Below are 23,953 nucleotides of genomic sequence, written 5' to 3'. Positions count from 1 at the left end.
ATAACTGTGGACAAATAACTGCATTCTCAGGGTCTCATCCAACTAAGACTATCAGCTATAGAAAAATTACAGGTCTTTACTGATAAAGGAGGTTCAAGGTCACAGCTTCTTAAAACAATGAATGACTCACAGGTCCGGTTTACAATCTGGCAAAAATTCTTAGTCGTACAAATTTTAATCACTGCAGGAATCTTAAAGCCGTAGAAGGCTCCAGGTAACAAAGTAGCAAGGGTGCAAGAGAATAATAAAGTCGTAGCGAAGGGAGTGACGTCATAACGGGTGGTTCGCCTTCCCTATTGCATCCACTGGTCGCCGCATGACCCGGAAGGGACTTCGGAGGAGAGGAGGAGTCCTCATGTCCAAAGGCAGTGGTGCAACTGGGAGTGGCGAAGGGTGACGACAGGGGCGGGGTCTGACTTGTAAACAGAAAGTATGGCTGCGGCTGGTGGTCTCGGTGTCTTGCAGGGATGCAGCGTCCGTTTGGCGGCTGCTTACTTTGCCCGTTTGGGTCATGGGATGGTGGCAGACGGCTCGGGGCCGCGAATGGGTTCGGTGTTCTGGCGTCATTGCTGGATTTCCTCGAGTGCTGGGTTAGGCCTCAGCAGAACCTACGGTACGGAGGCAAAAGGAGAAGAAGAACTGAGAGTCCGATACCTGGAGGAAGAGAACAAAGGTGATCGAGGGAAGGAGGGAGAGAAAAAGAAAGAGAGAGAACCATTTACCTTTTCCCATATCTTTTCTCTTTGATAGAATTAGAATATTACATTATTTTCCTGAGAAAGTGACTCTCACTAAGAAGTGCCTCTAGGTCAGTGTCAGTGGAAAGCATTCTCCGGCAGAACCTATCAAACTTTCTAGGTTGTCAGTCTAGACCTGTATTTCTATCGTCCGTAGCAAAATCGCCACTGAAAGACAGTCAAGTTAGACTTTCTTTCTAGTACAATAGCCCATGGAGATTGTTTTTTAAGTTTGATGAAGTATTCTTATTGAATTGTTATACTAGTGTACTAGGTAAATGTTAAAATTAGGTTTGGAGTTCAGCAAGGAATTTGGTAAAAACTTCTAAAATAATATTGAAGGAAAAATGTGGAGAAATGTAGGCTAGATAATATAGTACAGTTATTTTTATTCATTAGAAGTTGTTGATTTTTGGATCTATCCTGAAAGAAGGGTCTAAGTAGGGGCTCTGTCTAAACTTTGATATTTCCAACCTTTTTTAAAGTGACTTGAAGACCTTGATCTTATATTTATCAAATTTGTAAACTATGTGAAGCCAAGAGGATTAACTATTTTGCGGAATGAGCAAATCATGATCTAGAGATATGTTAGTAAAAGGCCAAATTTAACATGATAAAATTTTGTACTTTAATTCAAGGATCTTCATTACAATTCCATCAATGTGGATACTTTTTTTTTAAAGCCAACTTTTATTATGAGCTTAATTATCAACAATGTAAATATTTCAACTCGCAAAAGACAAAAATTTGGATTATATAAAAAATGTAAATTTTAGACTTTAAAAAGCCTGTTAAATTTAACATTGTAGTAATAAAACTATTCTGTTTGCCTTTGTAATAACAAAAATACCATTAAAAAAAAATCCTTCACATTCACTGTATTTGAGAATACATTCTTAAGTCCCTTACACATTAGTGTACATTAACCTTACACATAGTAGGTGCACATGTTTATTGAATTGAAAACACATTGTGAGCCCTCTCTGTAAGTATACACTTTTCAAGTTAAGCTGTGGTTGTAAGATTTTTCCAATGTACAGCCAACCTGGTAATGAACTTCTTGTAACTTAGCTAAACTGAATTAAGCAACAAGCATATAGGCCATTACTAGACCTTTACTCATAATTCTAGAAATCTAAATTTCAGAAACTTAAAAAAAAAAGTACAAAAGTCCTGGAGAAGACAGTTTAGTTCACATGAAATATATTTATAATTTTACTTGAATGCAACCTCAACATGACTAAACAGTGTGATATAACTACTGTAAACTAAATGATTTAAACAAATTAGAATAAAGGATAAATTTACCTCTCAGATCTGGAGAAGGAAGGAATTTGTGGCCAAAGAACTAGAGAACATTATGAAATGCAAAATGGATAATTTTGATTATTTTAAGTTTAAAAATTTTTTACAAATAAAACCAATACAGATAATAGCATTCCTTTATGTTAGATTATATATCATAACCTATTTAGCTATCCCCAATTGATGGGCATCCACTCAGTTTCTAGGCCCTTGCCACTACATAAAGGGCTGCTACAAACATTTTTATATATATAGGTCCTTTTCCCTCTTTTATGTTCTGGGAAAAAGACCCACTAGAGACACTGCTGAATTTAAGGGTGTGCAGAATTTTATAGCCCTTAGGCTATAAAATACAAAGGAATACAATGTCTTACAAAAATGAATGTTGAAAACTGTCTTTATATATATTTGGAAAAATAAAATACTATTTGTTTTGAGATCCAAATTCTATCCCTTCCTCTCTCCCTCTCCTCCCCTTTCCCTGAGATGATAAACAAACATATAGGTTATATATGTGCAATTATATAAAACATTTCCATATTGGTAATTCTGTATAAGAAGACTCAAAAGAAAGTGAAAAATAGCATGCTTCAGTCTTCATTCACTATCATTTATTTTTCTGAAGGCAGATAGTTAGCTTTATCATTAATCTTTGGGATTGTTTTGAATCACTGTATTGCTGAGAGTTAGCTAAGTCATTCACAATTCTTCATCAAGCAGTATTGCTGGTATTATGTACAATATTTTCCTGGTTCTATGCACTTCAGTATACATATGTTTTTCCAGGTTTTTCTGAAATCATCCTGCTTGTCATTTCATAGTTGATAATACCAGTTTGTGTAGCCACTTCCCAATTGATGATTATTACTTTGATTTCTGATTGTTGGAATTATCACACACAAAAAAAAACTGCTATAAATCTTTTTGTACAAATAGATCTTTTCCCCTTTATTATATGTCTTTGGGATATAGACCTACCAGTAGTTTTGCTAGATCAAATTATATTGCATGGTTTGGTTGTCTTTTGAGTATAGTTCCAAATTGCTTTCCAGAATGGTTGGATCATTTCACAATTTTATGTACCAGTTTAGTGTACTAGTTTTCCCATATCTTCAACATCTAACATTTTCTATTTTTGCCATAGTAGCTTCTCTTATAAGTGTAAGATAGCACCTCGTAGTTATTTTAATTTTCATTTCTTTAATCGATTGTGATTTAGAACATTTTTTCCCTGAGTATAGCCTTGATTTCTTTGTCTGAAAATGACCTGTTCATATCATTTGACCATTTATCAATGGGCAGTGGCTTACATTCTTATAAATTTGTTGGTTCTCTATATATTTGAAAAATGAAGCCTTTATGAGAAACACTTGTAAAGATTTTCTTAGCTTTCTGCTTTCTTGATTACCTTAGTTTTGTTTGTGCAAAAGCTTTTATTTTAATATAATTATTCAATTTGTTTTACACTTCATATGAATTCTTTCCTTCTCCATTGATGAGATGTAAAATTATTCTTTGCTTTTCTAATTTGCTTATAGTATGTCATCCTTTATGTTTAAGTCATACATCTGTTTTGATGTTAACCTTGGTACTTGATGTGATATATTGGTCTATATCTAGTTTGTGTCTTATTGTTTTTCAGTTTTATGTTTTTCAGTTTTATAAAATAGTTGAGTTATCTCAATATCAAACACTGTTTAATTTACCTAATCTATTCCATAGATCATTTTTTTAGCCAATGCCAGATGATTTTGATAATTATTGCTATATAATACAGGTTTGGCTAGACTATCTTCATTTTTTTTTCCGTTTTTCCTATGTGATATCCTTGAGTTTTTGTTTTTCCAAATGAATGTTGCTATTATTTTTTTCTAGCTCTATAAAATAATTTTTTGATAGTGGTATGGCACTAAAGAAATAGAATAATTTAGCTAGAATTGTCATTTTTATTATATTGGCTCAGTCTACCCATGAGCAATTAGTATTTTTCTTTAGATCTGACTTGGTGTGAAAATTGTTTTGCAGTTGTGTTCATATGGCTTTGTCTTAGCAAGTAGATTCCCAAGTATTTATATTATCTGCAGTGAAATTTCTGTCTCTTGCTGCTGCATTTGTTAGTAAACATTTTATACTTTTTAAAGACAATAATCAACTATTGAAAATTTTTGAGGAAGGGAAGTAACATGATCAGATATGTATTTTCAGAATATTGGCAGCTGTGTGGAACATGGATTATAGAGAAAAACTGTAAGCATAAAATATAGGAAGTGATTTTTCACTACCTGAATTAGGATATAACATTTTGGAATTAGAAGGGATATGGAAGTGAAAAGTGTTTGGACATAAAATTATTTGAGGGACAGAGAATCCCTTGCTAAAATCACTTCATGATTTCGAGTTTGGTGATTAGAAAAGAGTTATCAACAAAATTAAAATAAATATGGAGAAAGATTTTGAAGAATGAGAATGAGAATCAATATCCTGACAGGAGGAGACCCAAGAGATAGTGATTGAGAAAGACTTCAGTGCCACCATAAGTATTTTTCCATAGCTTTGCCATTATTAATGAATTAATCAATGAATTCATTGATTCAATGAATTTGATAATTTTATAATAACCTGTGCCAATTTAATGAGCATAGTGGAATCTTAAAATTGTTTTGCATTTCCATGGTAATTTGAGAAATTTTATGAATTTCATTTATATATACATATTTGTTTGAGCATGTTGTCTTCTCATTAAATTGAAAACTTCTTGAGGACAGGGACTGTTTTTTGCCTCTTTGTATTCCTAGTGCATCGTACTATGCTTGGTACCTCATGGGTAATAAAACTATTAAACTCCTAATTTCTTCCAGTAATTATAGTGGACCTTGTGGCTAGTTATGTTTTCCTTTGAATATTAGTTTTTTAGAGTTATTAGTCTTTTGGAGTTATTTGTTTGTGTCTTGAACATTCCTAACCACTATAATAGCTCTTTATCATGGGGATCTTTTTTTTTTTCTTATTATTTTTCTACTTTTCCTAAGTAGAATATTTTGCTTTATGGTGTCAGAAAGGCTTTGTGCCTTTGTAGAAGCAGTGTCAAAACAGTTTGGTTCCTGCTTTCTCTTTGGTCTTGCTGCTGCTTTCTCTAGATATAGGTAATGTTCATTAAATAATATTCATTAAAGATCTCAGGGGCACCTCAGGACCTATCAAATCCAGTATACCCAGAACTATCCAGTCTGAAATTTTTATTGCAACTTTTTTAGATTAGGATGCTGGCTTTTGAGCCCTGCCTACAGTATAGCACTTTGCAAGCTCCAGACCCTGGCTTTGGTTCTGGGTGACACAACTTTAGGATTGACTGGTTTGGGGCTGCCAACTGAAGTGCTTTTTATGTTTAGAGGGATTGAACTTCTCTGGCTCAGTAGAGCTAAGTAGAGCTTTTAGTTCTGGTTACTTAATTGCAAACTCTGGAAATCAAATTTGGAATCACATTCCATCGTTCTTATATTCCATTCCATCAGTTCATCTTACTTAGCTGCTACTTGTCCCTGGTCCATGCCCAATATATTGCCTCAGGCCAGGTCCATTGGATCTTTTTGATTTCTGACTAATGGTTTACTGGACCATAGCTTCAGGTCTCTTCTGATGTCTGCACACTCTAGCTCTAAATTCAAAGTATACAAGCTAGCTCCTGTTTCTGTTTCTTGCACAGTCAAAATTCAGCAGGGAGTGAACCTGACTGTGCAAGTAGCACACAGGGAGAGGCCCAGACACACCTGGGAGCCATTCCAAATCCCCTATGTGCTCCTGGAACCTGTCCTTGTTCAGGACTTAAAAGCTAAAGACCCCGAGCCTTCTCATTGGATAGACTAAAAAGATGTAACCATCTTTAACCAATGGTCAACAATGTTGCCTGTCTGTCTCCCCCCCTTTTTCTCTCCCCCCCCACTCCCAGGTCATATCATTTCCTGCCACTTTACCAACTTCCTATATCCCAGGGTTCAAAGTTCATCCCTCCAGAGATCATGTGGACTTCCCTTTCCCCCAGGTTGCAGCTCTGGGAACAGGGATCTTGTAACTCAATACTGAGAAATACTTCATCCAATCAGTCCTATTCAGTTCCCCCTCTTTTTCATCTGTTTGAATATTTCTCACCCATATATATAGACATCTATCTATCTATCTCTTCCACTAGGGTATCTTTGTGACCTAGGCCTTCAGGCTGGTCCCTTTTCAGTAATAACTGTAATCCACCCTTTATCATTTAGAACCAATACTTGCATATCATGAAAGCTTTCAGGAATCACTTTAGTTACTGCTGAACTTGGCCAAATCTTGAACTACTCTAGTGTACATAAGCAAGCAGGTGACAGGATATTGCTGCTTAAAACAATGACCAGGAATCAGACCTCACTTCCACCAATTCCTACTATCTGTTTTGGAAACCCAGAACAGATTGGCATCTGGTAGCCATAGAACTACAGCACTCTGGAGGCCTGGGGACCTCAGGTCTATAGTCACATCATTCCCACCTATGCAGTCCAGACCCAGATTCATTTGGGATGAAGATCTCATCTGCTGGACCTGCTTCAGGCTGACAAGGGATGTATAGCTGGCCCTACCCAGTGGGGTCTGGACTGAAGAGAGGAGATGAATGAATTGTAAGTGGCAACAACAGTGTCCAATGCTGCATGTCAGAATCAGGTCTCAGATGATTTCAGGTTGACCAAATGGTTGGAATTTCATGGTTCAGAGTCTGGAAGAAGCAACTCTCACAAGTATATTTAAAATACAAGGACTAAATATGAGCAAAAGATAACAAATAAACAAAAGTGGAGTTAATATAGAGATTACTAGGGACAGTAACCAGGAACCCCAGCCAGAAGAAGGCTGGGGGAAAGAGGGATGAGGCTATCATAAATGCCTCTCATCCAAACAGCTTTCCTAGGATAGATACCAAAAAATGTTTTTTTCCCCCCCAAATTCTTGCTTTTGTTTCCTCAAAGGAGTAGGTGCAATGTGTAGAACCATGTCCCTTCAGTGATTATGATCTCTCTCAACAAAAATCCTAGCCTTACAAGGGAAGGTTTTTACCCAATTAGTACAAGTATTAACAAAACTGAAAGCAGTTTGAAGTTCCTACAAAGGGCACATGTGACCCCCCTTTTCAGAATTTACTTGCCTGGGAGTATATGAGGGAATGCAGGATTCGGGCAATTCACCAAGGACAAACAATCAGCCTGCTTTCCTTCACCTGGAGTGAATTCCCCTTCATTTAAGAAACAGAAACCTCTCTAGGTCCGTGAAACAGTAATCATTTTTCTGCTTATTTAATGCGGAATTGTTTGGCTGTCAAAAATTCATTTTCTTTCCATATAGTCCCCTGCCATGATCATGCAAAACATGAAAAACTCATTTGAAGTCAGTATAGATCTTTGATAAGTTAAGTCATGGGTCTTGGACTGGGGTTCCAGGGACCCCAAGGACCTAGTCCCACCTTCCATCAACACCTAATCAAGGGATAAGATTGTCTGCTTTCTCTCAGTGAACAAAAGGGAAAGTGGGAATGGCCCCAAATAGTTGGGTGAAGTAGGCCTTTAGATAAAAGAAACTCTAGCCCCAGGAAGCGAAAGAGTTAAAAGATGTTATAGTTAAAAAAAAAAAAAAATGTTATAGCAGCAACCAGAAAGTCCTCCAGGGTTGGGCTGCAAATTAAAATATCTATATACCTGTGTTGTGTTTTATATCTTCCACTGACCACTTGCTCTGGTTACAGACATTTGCTATAAGAGGAAAAATCAGGAACTTGATTTCCTTAAAGCAGTTTTAATTCAGGCAATTGTCCTAATTTTTAACGTTAGACTCAGGAATAATCAGCTGGATTCTCATTCAAAAGAACACCACTGGGAAATTGAGTCAGAAGATCTTACCTTCAGCAGAGTTGGCCAAGATCATCCTTCTAATTCTTTCCCAGATATTAACTTCCACCTATAACATTAGTAGCTTTTGGCATATTACTTTCTGATGCTGGAACACTGGTTTGATGATCTATCCAGACAGTCATACCTGAATTTAAAACTCCAAATAAATATCAGCTGCAGTCCCAAAAGATTTTATCTCCTGTAGCAATTCTCATTAATCAAAGGTTCAGATGAATCTAGCTCTCAAAGAGCAGAGTAAGAGAGTGATCCTAGAAAGTTATCTTTCATATCTAAGTAGATGGTTCTAGGTTCAACATTACACAGATCATTTTGTTTTTAAAATACCCAATACATAGAAAAATTCTAAATTGCATATTGTCCATAAAAGAAACGTTTTGAAAGGGACAAAAGCAAAAACTATTATTCTTTAGATAATGATACTTTAAGATGACTCGATACAATCAATTTCACTAAAGTGATTAAACATAGTTTTTTTCTCTCCCTTTAGCTCCACTTGGCCTGCTGCAGTCAGGTAATGAGGAAGGAAAAGAAATTATCTTCATTCTTTCTTCATTCTCTGCATGATCCTCCCCAATTTAATTGAATTGCTTTGGAATTTTGAAATGGCCAATTGCCAAATTCCCCAATCATTATTCCCAATGGACTTTTTCTAAAGCTCCAACTTAGGCCAGAGTTGGAGCCTACAGGAAAGTCAGATCTTTCTTTTTCTCTTTTTTCCCCCTAACAAATTCTAGCTCACAGAACAAACATGACAAAGACATTCTGCACAAAAACACAGACAAAAATCACATGGAAATGACACTTTCCCATATACAACAGAAATACCCAAGTGCACTTTTTTCCCCCCTTTTGCTCCAAAGATTTGAGTTGGACTGCCCCTCTCAGAGCATCCAATCTTCTTCCCCCAGTCTCTAGCAAATGCACAGCTGACCGCCCTCCCCAATGTCTTGGCAGACCAGGATCAGAAGGAGTTGACCACCTTTCTAGCCAACCATAGAGTGCCCCAATCCTGTGCCGTTAACAGAACCCCTTAATCTGGATCACTCAAGGCACACAAAGATAGTTCAAGGGCACATTAACAGATAGTGCCTCTATGGATAAAACATGGCTTTGAGTTACCTGGCTCTCTTACCCAGGGTTCATCTTTGAAGACTTGTGTGCCTTCTGTTTGTATCCAAGTTTGTATCTCTTTTAGGCCCATTCTTCACAGAGAGGGAGGCTGAAAGTCTGATCTCAAAGTCAGTTGGAGAAACCAACCTAGCTCCTACCTTGAATCAGGATCCCAGCCATCTCTCTGAGAAGCCACAGATCTCGGGCCAACTTCCCTGTGTGGGATGGATGCAAGACCCCCTTTCCCAAATTAATTTATCAGAGACATCAAGAACAAAGAGAAAGCATTTATTTAATCCCTGCAGGGAGAAGCCCATACACAACTGGGAGCCATCCTAACTCCTCCAGGTACTCCTGGAACTTGGCCAGCTTTCACCTTGTCCAGGTCTTAAAAGCAAAAGAACCACGCCTTCTCATTGGATAAACTAAAAGGATGTAACCATCTTTAACCAATGGTCACCAATGTTGCCTGCCTCCCACAGGTCACATCACTTCTTGCCACTTTACTAACTTCCTGTATCCCAGGGTTCATGTGGGACACCCCTCTCCCCTTGAAGCTCTGGGAACAGGGATCATGTGACTCAATATTGAGAAATATTTCATCCAATCAGCCTTATTCTTTAGGGGGAACATAACTGGAAAAGGCAAGGATCAAAGTCTAAAGGATTTTTTTTCAAATCTTAGGCTACCCTTTGATTACAAAAACCATCTCTGTGCCCAAAAAGCTTACTTTCTTATGGAGGCAAAGTCCAGACAGCTTCTGTTCAAATGTAAAACCTCGGCCCTTGATTATTTTCTTTGATGTCCTTGTGGGTTTCAGTTTTCTAAATTTTTAATTTTCATAACTCTGTGGAAACCAAATCCCCATCCATTTCTTTCAGCTTTAAAACTTAATCAAAATTTCTTAGCATGTTAATTCATAAAGGAAAGATTAGCTGCTGTAATGCCAAAGAAACTGAACAGGATAGAGATTAGAGAACAATTTAATAATTAGTTAAATGGGAGAGATTTACTGGGACCAGATGGATCCATGGTTTGATCCCAGGGCTGAATGAGACTATCATCTCAAAGAATCCAGCCCTGAATGTCAGATACAAGATTCTTTTATAGGGTTACAAGACCGATGACATAATGGGGGAGGTACCTGTATGGGGATGACCTAATGGGGGGAGGGACCTAGGATGAGGATGACATAATGGAAGGAGGTATTGGAGAGGCTCCTGATATGCTAATGATGTCTAAAATGGATAAACACCTTTATCCCATTAAACATTAAGAGGGAATAAGTATAGCCTAAGGTCTAAGATATAAGACTTTTATCCTATCAAACATTGAGATTATAAATTACATAAATAAATTACATACATAAATTACATAAAAAACATTAAGGTTATAAATCACCTGAGGCAGAGTAACTAAATAGGACAATTAGGGAAACTGGGTCAGGACATTAAAAGAGAACTGTGGCAAAACACTGCATTATAAAAAGACCTTTATAGTAGAACAGTTATATTAGGAGACTTTAATGTAGTTAGCTATGGACAAATAATAAAATATATATATATAATTGAATAAATTGCCACAGGAATTTGAGCCCAAAGATTTAGAACATTTTCTGAATGGAATTTTCAGTGGCACATGAAATCTTTACAAAAATTGATATGCATTAGGGAATAGAGATTTTTCAAATAGAGTTCAAAAAGAGTTTATAAATTTTTTTTATAAGCATAAACTCAAAAAATTGTGGTCAAAAAATTTTAAAACTTCACAAATAAAAAACAAAGACAAAAAAACAAACAAAAAAAGAAATTCTTAGCAATATTATCCTAAATAATCAGTGGGTCAAAAGAACAAATCATGGAAACAAATAATGTGAAAAAATAATGATGAAACAATTTATCAAAAATTTGAAGATACAACTGAAGTATTTTTCTGGGGATAAACTGTGAGAAATGGATGGATATTTTGGTTTCCTTAGTTATGAAAATCAAATTGGAGAAATGAAACTTAAATTAGAAAACTGAAATCCACAAGGATATCAAAGAATATTCAAGGGTATAGGTTATCTTCTCCCAAAAGAATGTAATCTCCTTGAGGGCAGAGACTGGCTTTTGTAATCTGGGGTTAGGAAAGAATCTTTTGTTGGGAGAGGGACTGGCAGAGATCTATATTTTGTAATTCCTGTAACATCCAGTTTATGGCGAATCAGGACTTCAGAATAGGAATTAAAATGCTGCCTTTGAAGTTTCAAAGGTATTTCTATTCACCTAGGCACCCATTTTTGCAGGAATGAAAAATAAATCTTTTCTTCATTCATCAGTGAGTCGTGGAGTTCTTGGTAAGATATTTTTTCTTACAAATGGGGACTCTGTCTGGGATGCAGACATTATGAGTTGGCAGTGACCCTTGTCAAAGCACGAGGAAATGTTTCCTGTTGATTTCAATGACCTTGTGGCTCAGCTCTGGTGTTCATAGACTGTGCTAAGACCCTGGATCATAGTGGTAGGAAATCAGGAAAGAAAGTAAAGTAAGTTCTGCAGCAGCCAGGCAACTCTGTGCACAAACCAAAGAACATGGACTATTTAGTATTTTCTTTGGTATCTGGGCCCATCTTAAGGGGTCTGAAGTGTCAGATAGATTGGTAAAATGAATAATTTAATGGCACCAAAGAGTGGGAATTCCTGGGACATACCTCTTATACAGAACTGGAAGAAAGGGGATGTTAGGATATCTAGAGTTGAGTAAATATTAATGATCTGGGATCACTGGAGTATGGAGACCTCCACACTGGAGTGCAAGAATATGAGTTCTGCTCTTAATGCTATCTAATGCTCATTCTTTAGTTCTCTTAAGTTTTCTTAAATTTGTTTTCCTCTGGGCTTTGAGCAATTCACCTTCAAATAACCAGCACTAAACAGTTGTATTGATCAGCTTCAGGGATCTGACTTAAACCACTGGATCTTCAGTCAGCTTAAACTCCTTAAAATGGGACCCTGTAGTATGGCCCAGCTCAACACCCATTCTCAGCAGGAAGTAGTTTCAGAAGATGAAATCATCACCCCCTACCAGAGAACTTTGGGCTCCATTAATTTGGGAAAGAATTGGAATTGGTTGGTAAATGGACCCAAGCTATCTGTTGTAAAGAGTTCATTGATTCTATGAAGGGAGGTGATTATATAAGATTAATGCTACTCTCTGCTATTTGGGGCTTAGGCTAGGGTCATTGGGTTGAGTTGGGTTAATACCATGGAAGGATACCTCACAAACAATTCAGTTTGATGTTTGTCATATTATAGAATTATAGAGGTGTGACTAGTTGTAGACAAATAGATAACCCAGAGCACCTTTGCTCTGGAGAGCAATCATTTTGCTTCTCATGGCAGGGTGAAGGATTCCAAAATGGCATGTACCTGTGTTGTGCCACAGTTCCCTTTTAATGGATCAGTATTAGGAAATCAGTCAACTTGGTTACGTTAGAAGAAATATATTATCTCAATAGATGAAGAAAAATTTGTTCAAAGTATAACACATTTATGTTAAAATCCCCACTAACACCAGAACAGAGGGACAACTTAATACATCTTTAGTATTATCGAAAACAAATAGCAGTACTAGAAGGGCACCCACTGGAAGCTTTTCTAGTAAATAGAATAAATCATGACCACTCATCAAATTATATGAAATACATCTAGAAATACCTGAAATAACAATGAGAAAATAGAAAAATATTAAGGTATAAAGATAGGCAACTATTCTATTTGCTGTTGATTTGCTTAGAAAATCCTAGGGAATCAAGAAAAATACTAATTGTGATATTAACTTTACCAGAGAAGCAGGCTATAAAATCCAGAATACTTAAATGCCATATAATAATTCAATACAATATTCAATAATAGAAAAGGAAATTGATTTCAAATAATTAAAAAACGCATAAGATATTTTTGAAAGCAAGGATCAAAGTACAAAAAGTACTTGCATAGATTTAATTACAAAGTGCTCCTTAAAAAAAAAAAAAAAAGTCAAATATCTGGAGGAATATTAAGTAGCTAGCCAAGGCTTAATCAAGCCAATATAATAAAAATGATAATACTTCCAAAGATAATTTGCTTTTTATGCTTTACTAATCACATTATCAGAATTTCTTTATAGAACTTGTTAAAATTCTTTTGGGAAAACAAAAGGTATAGAATATTAAGGGAAAGAATGAAAAGAGGTAGTGTTGAAGAAGAAACAGAATTTCCAGCTCTCAGGTATATTATTAATCCATAAAACTATTTTATATAGGTTTAAAAAAACTGAGTAGTTCAGTGCAACAGACTAGATATTGTGATCAAATGAGGTATTTGTGAAAAGGATTTTCAAACCTTAATAGTGGTAGTTGTCAGGAAAATTGGGAAGTTATTACTGCATTATTGTGAATGACAGGTAAAGCTTTCTCAAAAAGTCCGAGACTAGGTCTAAGTCATGTAATCCCTATTCCCAGAGGACATTAGGCCTGGAAGATCATCCTTGAGCCTCAGGTTGCAGGAAGTTACATGATCTCAAGGCCTAGAGGTTTCTAAAGGTCAGAGGCAATTAACAGGAAGTGATGTTACACAGGAAGCAGACAATATTGGTGACCATTGGTCAATTATAGTTGCTTCCTTTTAGTCTATCCAGTGAAAAGGCTTGGGTCCTTTGCTATTTAATCAGGTGTTCTGGGTTGTAGTTTTTCAGGTTGACAAGCCCATGTTGGGAGCTGTTCCTATGTGCGCTTGAGCCTCTCCTGCAGAGACTAAATAAATTCTTTCTCTTTGTACCTGAAGATGCCTCTGATCAGTTAATTTAGGGAAGGGAATCTAGCACCTGTCTCACACAGTCAAAAGGTGTAGTTTTTAAAATTTAACTTTAATCATGTTATTTTACCATATATGTAAAGATGCTCAACTTGAATTTTTGTAAGATTCTGAGTTCCAATTTTTTTTCCCTCCCTCCTTCCCTTACCTATCCCTTCCCCACACTAGCAAGCAATCTGTTATAGGTTATACATGTAAATTCATTTTTTAAACATTTCCATATCAATCATGTTGTGAAAGAAAAACCAGAACAAAAGAGAAAAACCATGAGAAAGCAAAAAAACAGGAAAAAAAGGTGGAAATGCTTCAATCTGCCTTCAATCTCCGTAGTCTCTGGATGTGATGGTATTTTCCATCCAAGGTTTATTTGAATTTTCTTGAGTCATTGAATTTTTGAAGAGCTAAATCTACTGTTATAGCTGACCACACAATTTTGCTGTTGCAAAAATTATGTTTTCTTGGTGCTGCTCGCTTCACTTAGTATCAGTTCATGCAAGTCTTTCCAGTCTTCTGAAATCATCCTATTCATAATTTCTTACAGAACATTAATATTCCACTACATTCATATAGCAAGGTATAATTTTAAATTATTATCTAATTCTAATTAAATTAATTTAAATTAATGTCCATTTGGGGAAGTAATTAGGAGTTAGACATATAAAATAACTAAAATGTTCACATCCTTTGTTTCAGATTCTTTTATTAGGCTTCTTTTCCTAGTGAGGTCATTGATGAGATAATGAACACCAAAATATTATAGTAACACTTTGTGGTATAAAAGAGTTGGAATCATATTGATTTGTGGAATATATAAACAATTTCTTTTATCACAGTGAGATTCCATTGCATTTACATACTACAAATTGTTTAAAATGTACATAAATGTTATAATATTTAGTAAAATAAAGCATTATTGGATTTTGATAACTTTTTTCATTTATATGCTCAATCTACAGGGACTGATAGAAGTAGTAGTCATAGTCATTCTATTATAATACACTCTTAGCCAAGAGGTCCTGATGTAAACTGTGCCCCCTTTTTGGGGGAAGGGTGCTCCTGACTCTCAAACCCTCCCGCCCTCTGAGAGGGGCACACCCTTCCCAGATAACTACCAGATAAGTAATCTCATTCAATTGGAAATCTTGCCTAGGGCATAGGCAATGTCCTCTATTGAGTTGTTCAAACTGCTCCCCAGCTCTAGGCCAGATCCTTGAAAGCTAAAATTTTGTACTTTATTCTGTGGGCAATTGGAAAATTGTTTAGGTGTCTCAGTGGAAGCAGAGAGCCCTAGGAAAACTCATAAATTGATGCAGAGTCAAATGATTATGTTCAGGAGAATATTTTACTCAAACATTGTAAAGATAAGCAATTTTGAAAGATAATGATTGTTGAAGGTTTTTTTTTTTTTTTTTAATTCTGAAGCGCTTTTGTTTGAGTGTAAATATAAACAAAAGTATTCTAGGGAAAATTAATCTTGCAGTAGTGTGGAAGAGTGTGAAGTCCGGATTAACACCCTGGATGCCTTAGAAACAGCCTGAGTCAGGATAAACTAAAGTCCTTGATCTTTATTCTTGATCTTTGGGCGGGAGGGGGAAATGGGAGGAGGGAGAGAAGTGAAGGGAATAGACACAAACTCTCCACTACCTCCCTTCTCCTCAAAAAGTGACTGGCTTGTTTTACTCCACCCCCTAATCCTTCTTACAATACTCTGTATACACCAAAAGATTGAGCCAGCACAGAATAGTGAGAAGGACCATTTTCCAAGCATATACTAATAGAATATTGGCTAATAAGTAATTAGCCTTAATTGCTTGGTTGTCTGATTCCAGTGCACTTACTCAGAGTTTCAGCCCTTTACAGAAGAGGATTTGGACAATATGGAAACTATGATAATTCAGTCATGAGATGTTAATAAACTGGACAAGATGGTGGCATTGGGGATAGAAGAGAATGTATATATTAGACATTTTTTCCTGAGGCAATTGGGGTTAAGTGACTTGCCCAAGGTCACACAGCTAGGAAGTGTTAAGTGTCTGAAACCAAATTTGAACTCAGGTCCTCCTGACTTCAAGACTGCACCACCTAGCTGCCCCCTATATTAGACTCTTAAAGGAAGAATTGAGATCACTTAGTGATTAGCTTTATGTGGATCAAAGATAATTCCAAAATTTTGAATCTGGAGTGACCGGAAGAATGTCAACATCATGGCCAAGAAATATTCAAAGGGAATCTCTCTTTTGGAAACAATAAATTTGGTCTTGTTTATTAGAAGTCTGAGTAAAAATATCCAGCAGTTTGCTGAAAGATTAAGTATTCTATGGCAACACCTTTTTGTTGTAGTAAAAGACTGAAAATTAATTAAAGAATGACTGAACAAGTTATAGTATATAAATGTAATGTAATAATTTTGTACTTTAAGAAGTGATAGAAATAAACATTTTAAAGTACTTAATATGTACCAGCAGCTATTTTATAAATATTATCTCAATTGATGTTTACAATAATTCCATGAATTAGGTATTAGTATCTCCATTTATAGTTGAGGAGACAGGCACCACACTGATTTGCCCTTGATCATACAGCTAGTTAGTTTCTGCAACCAGATTTAAAAGTTAAATCTTTCTAATTCCAGGCGCAATCTTCAGTCTTCTATCACTTAGGGATTCAAACAAACTTGAGGTGACTCCATATAAACTGATGCAGAGTCAAGTGATTAGATTCAGGAGAGTATTTTATACAATTTCTACAGCATTGTAAAGATAAGCAATTTTGAAAAACTGAACTTTGATCAAACATGATCCCAAAGGACTGATAACATAATATTTTAGTCATGCATGGCTTTGTTTTACTTAATTATACTTATTGGAGATTAACAAGGAGATTAATTTTTTTTAATGGGAAGGGAATTTGGTGGGAAGAGTAGATTGAGCAAAAATAAAAAATAAAATAAAACAGGATCACTGAAACATTTTTTACGTGCACAAAAGGGAAGTTAAGAGGGAGACAGTTAAACTAGATGAAATTTATAAGCTTAATTTATTATATGCTTTAAATAAGCTTAAAATGATTCTGTTGGAGATTCATGGTTTTATATACAATCCATTTTTTGTTCCTTGTATATGTAAATGTGCACTCTTATTGATGTTGATGAAGTTCAAAATTATTTAAAAAATACTTTTTAAAAAGAAAATATATTCATTATTAGAGATTAGAAGACAGGCCAGGTTAGGATATGTAAACTTGGGAGTAATTTTCATAGAGGTGTTAGGTAAAATCAGAAGAGTAAATAGTATACATTATTGGCTGTTTAGCAGAATAGGAGATTGATGAAGTAAGGACTTGAGGGTAAGAGATCCGCTCTGGTCCCTGTCGAATTTGCAAACCTGAAATCTGTGGCAAAAAGGGAATTTATTTGCACTAAGAAGAAAGTTTGCTAGGAAGACAGCTTTGTTAGTGGGCAAGGCCCTGTTAGGAATATAGCAAGGTGAGTGAAGAAAATAGAATTCTTCACCGAGAAGAAAATATCTTCAGCAGTGAGCAAAATCCTGTTAGGACTTCTGCAAAGATGTCTAGGCATACAACCCTAGATTTTTTTGGGGCTGCTTTGATCTTTGTCCCCAGCTGGGGGCCAACTCCTGAGAGACTGATTTTCAATTCAATTCAATTCAAAATTGAATGAGATTACTTAACTGGGAGTTTGAGCCACTCAATATTGACTATGTCCCAGGCCTAGATTTCCAATTGAAAAGAGATTGCTTATCTTGGGAAGGGTGTGGGCTCTCCTAGAAGAGAGTTTGAGACCCCAAATCACCCTTCCCCCACAGATTAAAGGAAACAGTTTCAGGGTTTCCCCAAAGGTTAAAGGGGACACAATTTACATCAAGATGGCATTGGGTAAAATTTGTACTTGTTATTTCTGATTTAAAAAGTACCTGAAGAAAATAAGTGTGTTTCATTAAGATATTAATTAAAAATACCTTCCCCCCCCCAAATTGCTATTAATTAGTGATAACTTCAGTACATATTCAGCAACTTTTCACTTAGCATTGTATGGCATATCTTTTAAAGAATTGAAAGGTCTTTTAATAAATCAGAGTCCCTTTGCTATCAGTGATTAGTGAAATTTGACTTTGAGATGAAATTTAGCAAAGAATAAGGTAAATAGTTAAAAATGGTTGAGGATAAAAAGAGAAAAACTAGGACCAAATAGTACTCTTTCCTCGATTTTTTAATTCTAAAAATGTTAAATCTATGAAAAACCCCTTCTTTTGTGACTTCTTAAATATGTTATAAATATTATATGTTTCTGTAGAATAAATTTAACTTAAATATTAAGAACCCCAAATAATATAGTATGGTAACATCCTCCTAGTATATATAGTGTATATTGTATAAAGACATTGACTTAATATTAAAATTGATTGGTAGGAGAGGGGGAACAAAGACTGTTAAGACAGTCATTAACATCTATAATTTAATTTGGAAAGCTAGCATTTGCATGCTGTGTCAGATTACCTGACTCCTCAGAGGTCAGAGATTAGGAATAATTCACAGAGCTGATTTTTTTTTTTTTTTTTTTAACAAATTAGGGGAATAAGAAAATGACAGAAACTTGTTTTGAATTTAATTTCAAATGGATAAGTTGGCTTTTCCTAGACTTCATTAATTGTATGCCTGAAGTCCTTTCCTGCAGGTGGTGCCTTTTATATCCAGAAAATGGCCTGGAAAGAGAAATTTATGGTCAGTAGTGTAATGCCGGAGAAACTGAGGCAGGAGAGAGATTAGAGAGTTTTTAATATTTTATTAATGGGAGAGTAAGATTGACTGGACAGGACTCTCGTCTCAGATTATCCAGTCAGACAGAGATAAGTATACTGGGACCAAGGAATCCATATTGGTCCCAGGGCTGGAGGACCCAAAGAATCCAGCGTCCAGCATACAGCTGCCAGATGCCGTTCTCCAGCAATGAATGGAGGAACCCCAACTTCTTAAATACCTTTTTGGAGACAAAGAAGAGAAAGGGAGGGAAAGTTTTTTATCAGGGAGGGGAAGCCATAAAACCTAAAAATTCCAGAGACAAAGAAGTAAAGATATCATGGGTTAATCTTGGAATATTTTAAAGGAATATTGTAAATCCCTAAAAGAGTCAGGAGATCTACTCTTTTATCTTGCTAATTTATAACCTGAGAGCGAATAATCCTTAGTTTTACTGGGTCAGAGACAGAACAGTTAAGGAAACTGAGACAGGGAAACTGAGTCAGGACAGTTAAAGAAAACTGTGGCATAACAGTAGTTGGTAGAGCATATTCACTAAGTTTGGAAAGAGGAACTTAATCTCTGACTAGCCTTTCTTTGCCTGCTGGAAAGAGGGACTTAGCTTCTAGTCAACTCCCCTTTCTGTCAGAAAGGAAAACTCCTTTTTAAAGGAGTAATGCTATATTTAATTATTGTATTTTCAAAATTAACTGCTACTAAATAATAAAGTTTTCTAAATCTCAATCTGTTTACTAAGTCTCTAGGTAATCTAGATTTAAGAGATTGTTAGTTTGCCTTATTTTAGAGCTGGCCCTTCCAAATGAATGTAGCTTAATTCTATAAATAGCTGGTTTATATTCCATTAAATAGATATTCATGGTCTTGTTCTTATGTCTACACCTCTTTTTCATTCTTTTATCTTTAACCCTCCTGCTGGCAACTTCTTTAGAATATTAACTCAAGTGTTTTTGTCTGTTTATTTTTAAATTAGGAATTGTGGTGCTTGGAATAAACCGATCTTCTGCCAAAAATGCTCTCAGTAAAAATCTTATAAAAATGGTAAGTAAACAGATAAATCTATTTGCTGCTTATATTGTAAAGATAAGATACTGACATGAATCTGAAAATGTTTTTTTCTCTCTTTCCTTTCTTCCCTCCTTTATTTCTTTGTAGCTATCAAAAGCCATGGACACTTTGAAATCTGATAAGAAAGTCCGGACTGTTATAGTCAGGAGTGAAGTCCCTGGAGTATTCTGTGCTGGTATGCAAATATATTTTATTCTAAAGTTAGAAAACTGCCACAGAAGCAGTGTCCAAATTGCAAACAAATCTTAGATATTTTAAGAAGAAATATCTGTATCATGTGCTTTATCTATCAGAAGGAAATTGTTAAATTTATGCTGAATTGTCTATCTACTCTATTCTATTGAACTATCTTTCTGTTTCATAGATAGTATCAAATAGTTTTGATAATTACTGCTATATAATGTAGTTTAAGATCTGGTGTGGCTAACCCTGTATCTTTTACATTTTTAAAAATAATTTCCTTTCATAGTCTTGACTTTTTGTTCTTCCAAATGAATTTTGTTATTTTTTTTCTAATTAGTAAAATAATTTTTTGATAATTTTGTAAGAAACAAAGTTTATTTAGCAAGAACTTCACTGACTCACTGATAAATATAGGAAAGATTTTATTTTACATTCTTGCATGAATGGATGCGTTAGTAGACAAAGGCAGATTTTTATTTGTTTTTCTGAAGTGCAGGTCCCTCCTCCATTCTCTATTTATTGGGTGTTAGAGAAATTACAGAATGTGAGTCTCCACTTCTCATTAGTCTCATTACCTAACCAGCTCCTGCCCTCTAGGAGCTTACATTTTTAAGGGTCAAAGTCCAAAGGATTTTTTTTTCAAATCTTAGGCCACCATCCCTGATTACTAAAGCCAATTCCTGCCCCCAATGAACTTAAATTCTTATGGAGGCAAAGTCCAGAGCAAATGGAACACAATGATCAGACCTAAGAGAAATTAACAACTTGATCAGAAACACTAGAACAAAATATAAGATATCTGCTATTAAAAATGATGTGAAAACCAGTTAAAGGAAAGATAATTTAAGAATCATTGAAGTTTTTAAAAACCATAGGAAAAAATAAAGGACCTAAACATATTTCAAGAAATTTGAACTGACTTAACACCTCAAAGAATCCCAACAAAAGGTTATATGCCATGTATTTCATAACCAACATCTATCTAGTGCTTCTGTGTCAAAGAAAAATACTGCAAACATCTTTAAAAAATTTTTATATATCAAAAAGCCAGAGTTAGAATTATACCTAGTAGCTTTTTGTTTAATGAGAGGAAAGCTTGGAATATAGTAATTCAGAAGGGAAACAATATAATCTTATAGCCAAGAATAATTTATCTTGCAAAGCTGGGTATTTTTATTGTATTTTCCTCCCAGTTCTTTGAGAGAGGAAGACAATGAATTTTTAATGGAATAGAGGATTCTTATGAATTTATAAAAGGTCAGAGGTAAGGAAAAATATTAAAATACAAAAAGTCAAGTGCAATATAGAAAAACTTTTCAGTCAGAAGAAAATGCATGATGATGTGTTGGTAAATAATAATGGGTAAGGGAGAATAAAAACAAATATTCCTTCATAACTTTCATGTCTTCAAATGACATTAAAGGAGTTAAATTTTAAAAGGGGGATGCTATGGAGCTATTATTTCTATCCATAAGTTTTAAAGAGAAACGAGAAAGGTTGAATGTTGTGCCACAGTTCTCTTTAACTGTCCTGACTCAGTTTCCTTAACTCTTCTGCCTCATCCCCTTAGTTGTAAGCCCCCCTCCACCCCTCCCCTCTGATCCATTACCATTTGCTTTAAGGTTATAAATTGCTAATGTAAGACGCAAGATAAGGGGGAATTCAGACTTCCTGACTCCTTTGGTCCTCAAGAATTTACTTCTGTTTATTCAGACATCCTGACTCTGGCTTTTAGTAAGAATTTATAGCCACTTCCCTGATCCTGACAGAGCCAAATGGGTCTGTGAAGAAAGTTTCCCGTGTCTGTCCCCTTCTTTGTCTGTAACTTCCCACTCTCAGTATTCTGACTCTGCTCCTGCTTTGGTCTACCCCTATAGTTGAGCCATATGGCTATATATGTCATTAAGAACTCACATTGAATGCTGGATTCTTTGTGATGATAGTCTCGTCCAGTCCTGGGACCAACATGGATCTATTGGTCCCAGAATATCTCTCCATTTAATAAACTATTGAATTGTTCTCTAATCTCTGTCTGACTAGATACTTTGAGACAAGAGTCCTGTCCAGTCAATTATGCTCTTCAATTAATAAAATATTAAAAACTCTCTAATCTTTCTCCTGCCTCAGTTTCTCTGGCATTACATGATGAAAAGAGGGCACCAGAATTGGAAGGAGGAAAAAGGTGGTGGAACTTGTCATTTTTCATAATTGAGTTGCAAAAAAAAAAAAAGCATACAAATATTGAGAAAGGGCTTGGGAGAATGGGCTTCAGATGAAATTCACTCTTATCTGAAATGTACTAAGGAGAATTGAAAAAAAATCAGTCTGTTGTAGAAGTACATAAAATTCAACAGTGAAAAAATCAAGAAAAGAGAGGAAGATGTTTCACCTTAATATGAAATTAAAAGAAAAAAATTTTATAAAGAACTAAAATCTTAAGAGGGTGTACAATATTGGGGTATGGTTGAATATTAAAAACAGAGTTGAGGTAAATGAAAGGGCAGTTTTTTGGAGAGTACAGGAGATGAAAAGATCAAAGATACATATAATAGGGTAAATCTGGGTAAGGAGAAGGGCCATTTTGTTGAAGTTCAAAAGGAAGACCTCAATGTTGGGGATCACAGTGTAGTCAGTGTTGCAAGGTGTCTCGAAGAATTTGTAGGCTTAATTCCATCTCCAAGTCATAGGACAAAGCTTATTGTAATTGTAATGCCAATTGAAGCAGGCTAAGTTTCAAAAGGATTTTAGCAAAGAACCAAAAGCAAGAAGATAGATTTATAGGACAAAGTTAGATCAGAGCTTTGTATTATTTACTAATTTTATGGCTGATAGGTAGGTTTGAGGTGTAGTCTGTTTACCCTTGTCTCAGGAACTTGATTCTCAATGACAAACAGATTATCTATCTGACAATCAGTAATGTTTGTAGGAATATTCTAAGGCCAGAAGACTTTAGAATCATTGACAAATTGTTAGAACAGAAGCACCCTAAGGTCAGGGGACCTCCTCACTGCTATGTTTGACCTAGAAGCTGTGCCCCATTATTTTTCCCCTCTTAAATAGTTTGAACCCCAAATTTATTTGGGATAAAGTGATTGAGATCTCATCTTCTGAAGCTGCTTCATGTTGATAAAGAGTGTAGAGCTATTAGCTAATGATATTCAGGTTGAACAAGTAATTGAAAGTTCATAGCTTGGAGTCTGGAGGAAACAAATGTCACATGTAGGTTAAAAATGAAGGGCCCAACATGAACAACAAAAAAAAAGAATAACAAAGTGAAGTCAGTATAGGGGCAGTAGTCTAGCGGAAGAGACAAGGCTATCATGAATGTCTCTTACCCAGTTTTCTTAGGATAAATCCCAGAGAACATTTTCCCTATTTCCTGCTTTTGTTTCCTCCAAGGAAGAGAAGTAATGGGTAGAATAGTGGCATAATAGTGAAAGAAATGCTCAGGTGCCCTAAGGTGCAAGCACTGTAATGTTTAAAAGGTATTAACCACTGGGTAGAGAGGATGACATGCAGATTGGAGATAATAATTAATCTAAAATGAGTTTGATCTCCTTTAGCAAATCTGCCAGTCTTCCCCTAATATGTATCCATCCTCCAGATAGGTTTCTGGATGGGGGGTTTAATAGCCCTTTCAGAATTTACTTGGGCACAATGGGCAGTTCTGATAGATCTGTTTAATTCATTGTTCCTCCTAGCTTGTGACCATGAAAATGGGTTTTACAAGGGATTGGAAAGCATTTGTTTTTCAAATGAGTTGCTTGGTGTAGGCCAAAGAGAGTTTCCATTGACTGGCCTCTGGGATTAGAAGTTGACCTGAAGGTATTTGTAACCACCCAGAGGGGAAAAGAGTATACCTCCTTTTTTTATCTAGGGCTTGTTCCTAAACTATGATGCAATGAAGGAGTCTGGGAGCTGGGGAATTAAAGGTGCCATGGTGAGGGATAAACAGACAGTAGCATGGCCAGCTGAATCTGCAAGTCTCTTTTCCTTGGCCTGAAGTGAA

General features: G+C 35.7%; 1 protein-coding gene across 5 annotated transcripts in view; it reads left to right on the top strand.

The window, feature by feature from the left end:
• Positions 1–273: 273 nt before the first annotated feature.
• Positions 274–23,953, top strand: part of AUH (AU RNA binding methylglutaconyl-CoA hydratase) — a 203,587-nt gene continuing 179,907 nt past the window's right edge. For 2 of the 5 annotated variants that reach the window (XR_007947743.1, XR_007947744.1), the window contains exons 1-3: positions 274–673; positions 19,667–19,734; positions 19,849–19,936. Coding sequence is in view for 3 of the 5 variants with exons in the window: in XM_051962258.1 (XP_051818218.1) it covers positions 433–673; positions 19,667–19,734; positions 19,849–19,936 (397 nt within the window). In the remaining 2 variants the exon portion in view is untranslated. The remainder of the gene's footprint in view (positions 674–19,666; positions 19,735–19,848; positions 19,937–23,953) is intronic. The other 3 variants (XM_051962258.1, XM_051962250.1, XM_051962240.1) reach the window with 3 other exon arrangements.

This window comes from Antechinus flavipes, chromosome 1, assembly GCF_016432865.1.
Source record: "Antechinus flavipes isolate AdamAnt ecotype Samford, QLD, Australia chromosome 1, AdamAnt_v2, whole genome shotgun sequence".
NCBI lineage: Eukaryota > Metazoa > Chordata > Mammalia > Dasyuromorphia > Dasyuridae > Antechinus > Antechinus flavipes.
Note: the sequence above shows the minus strand (reverse complement) of the source record. Positions and strands in the feature narration are given on the sequence as shown.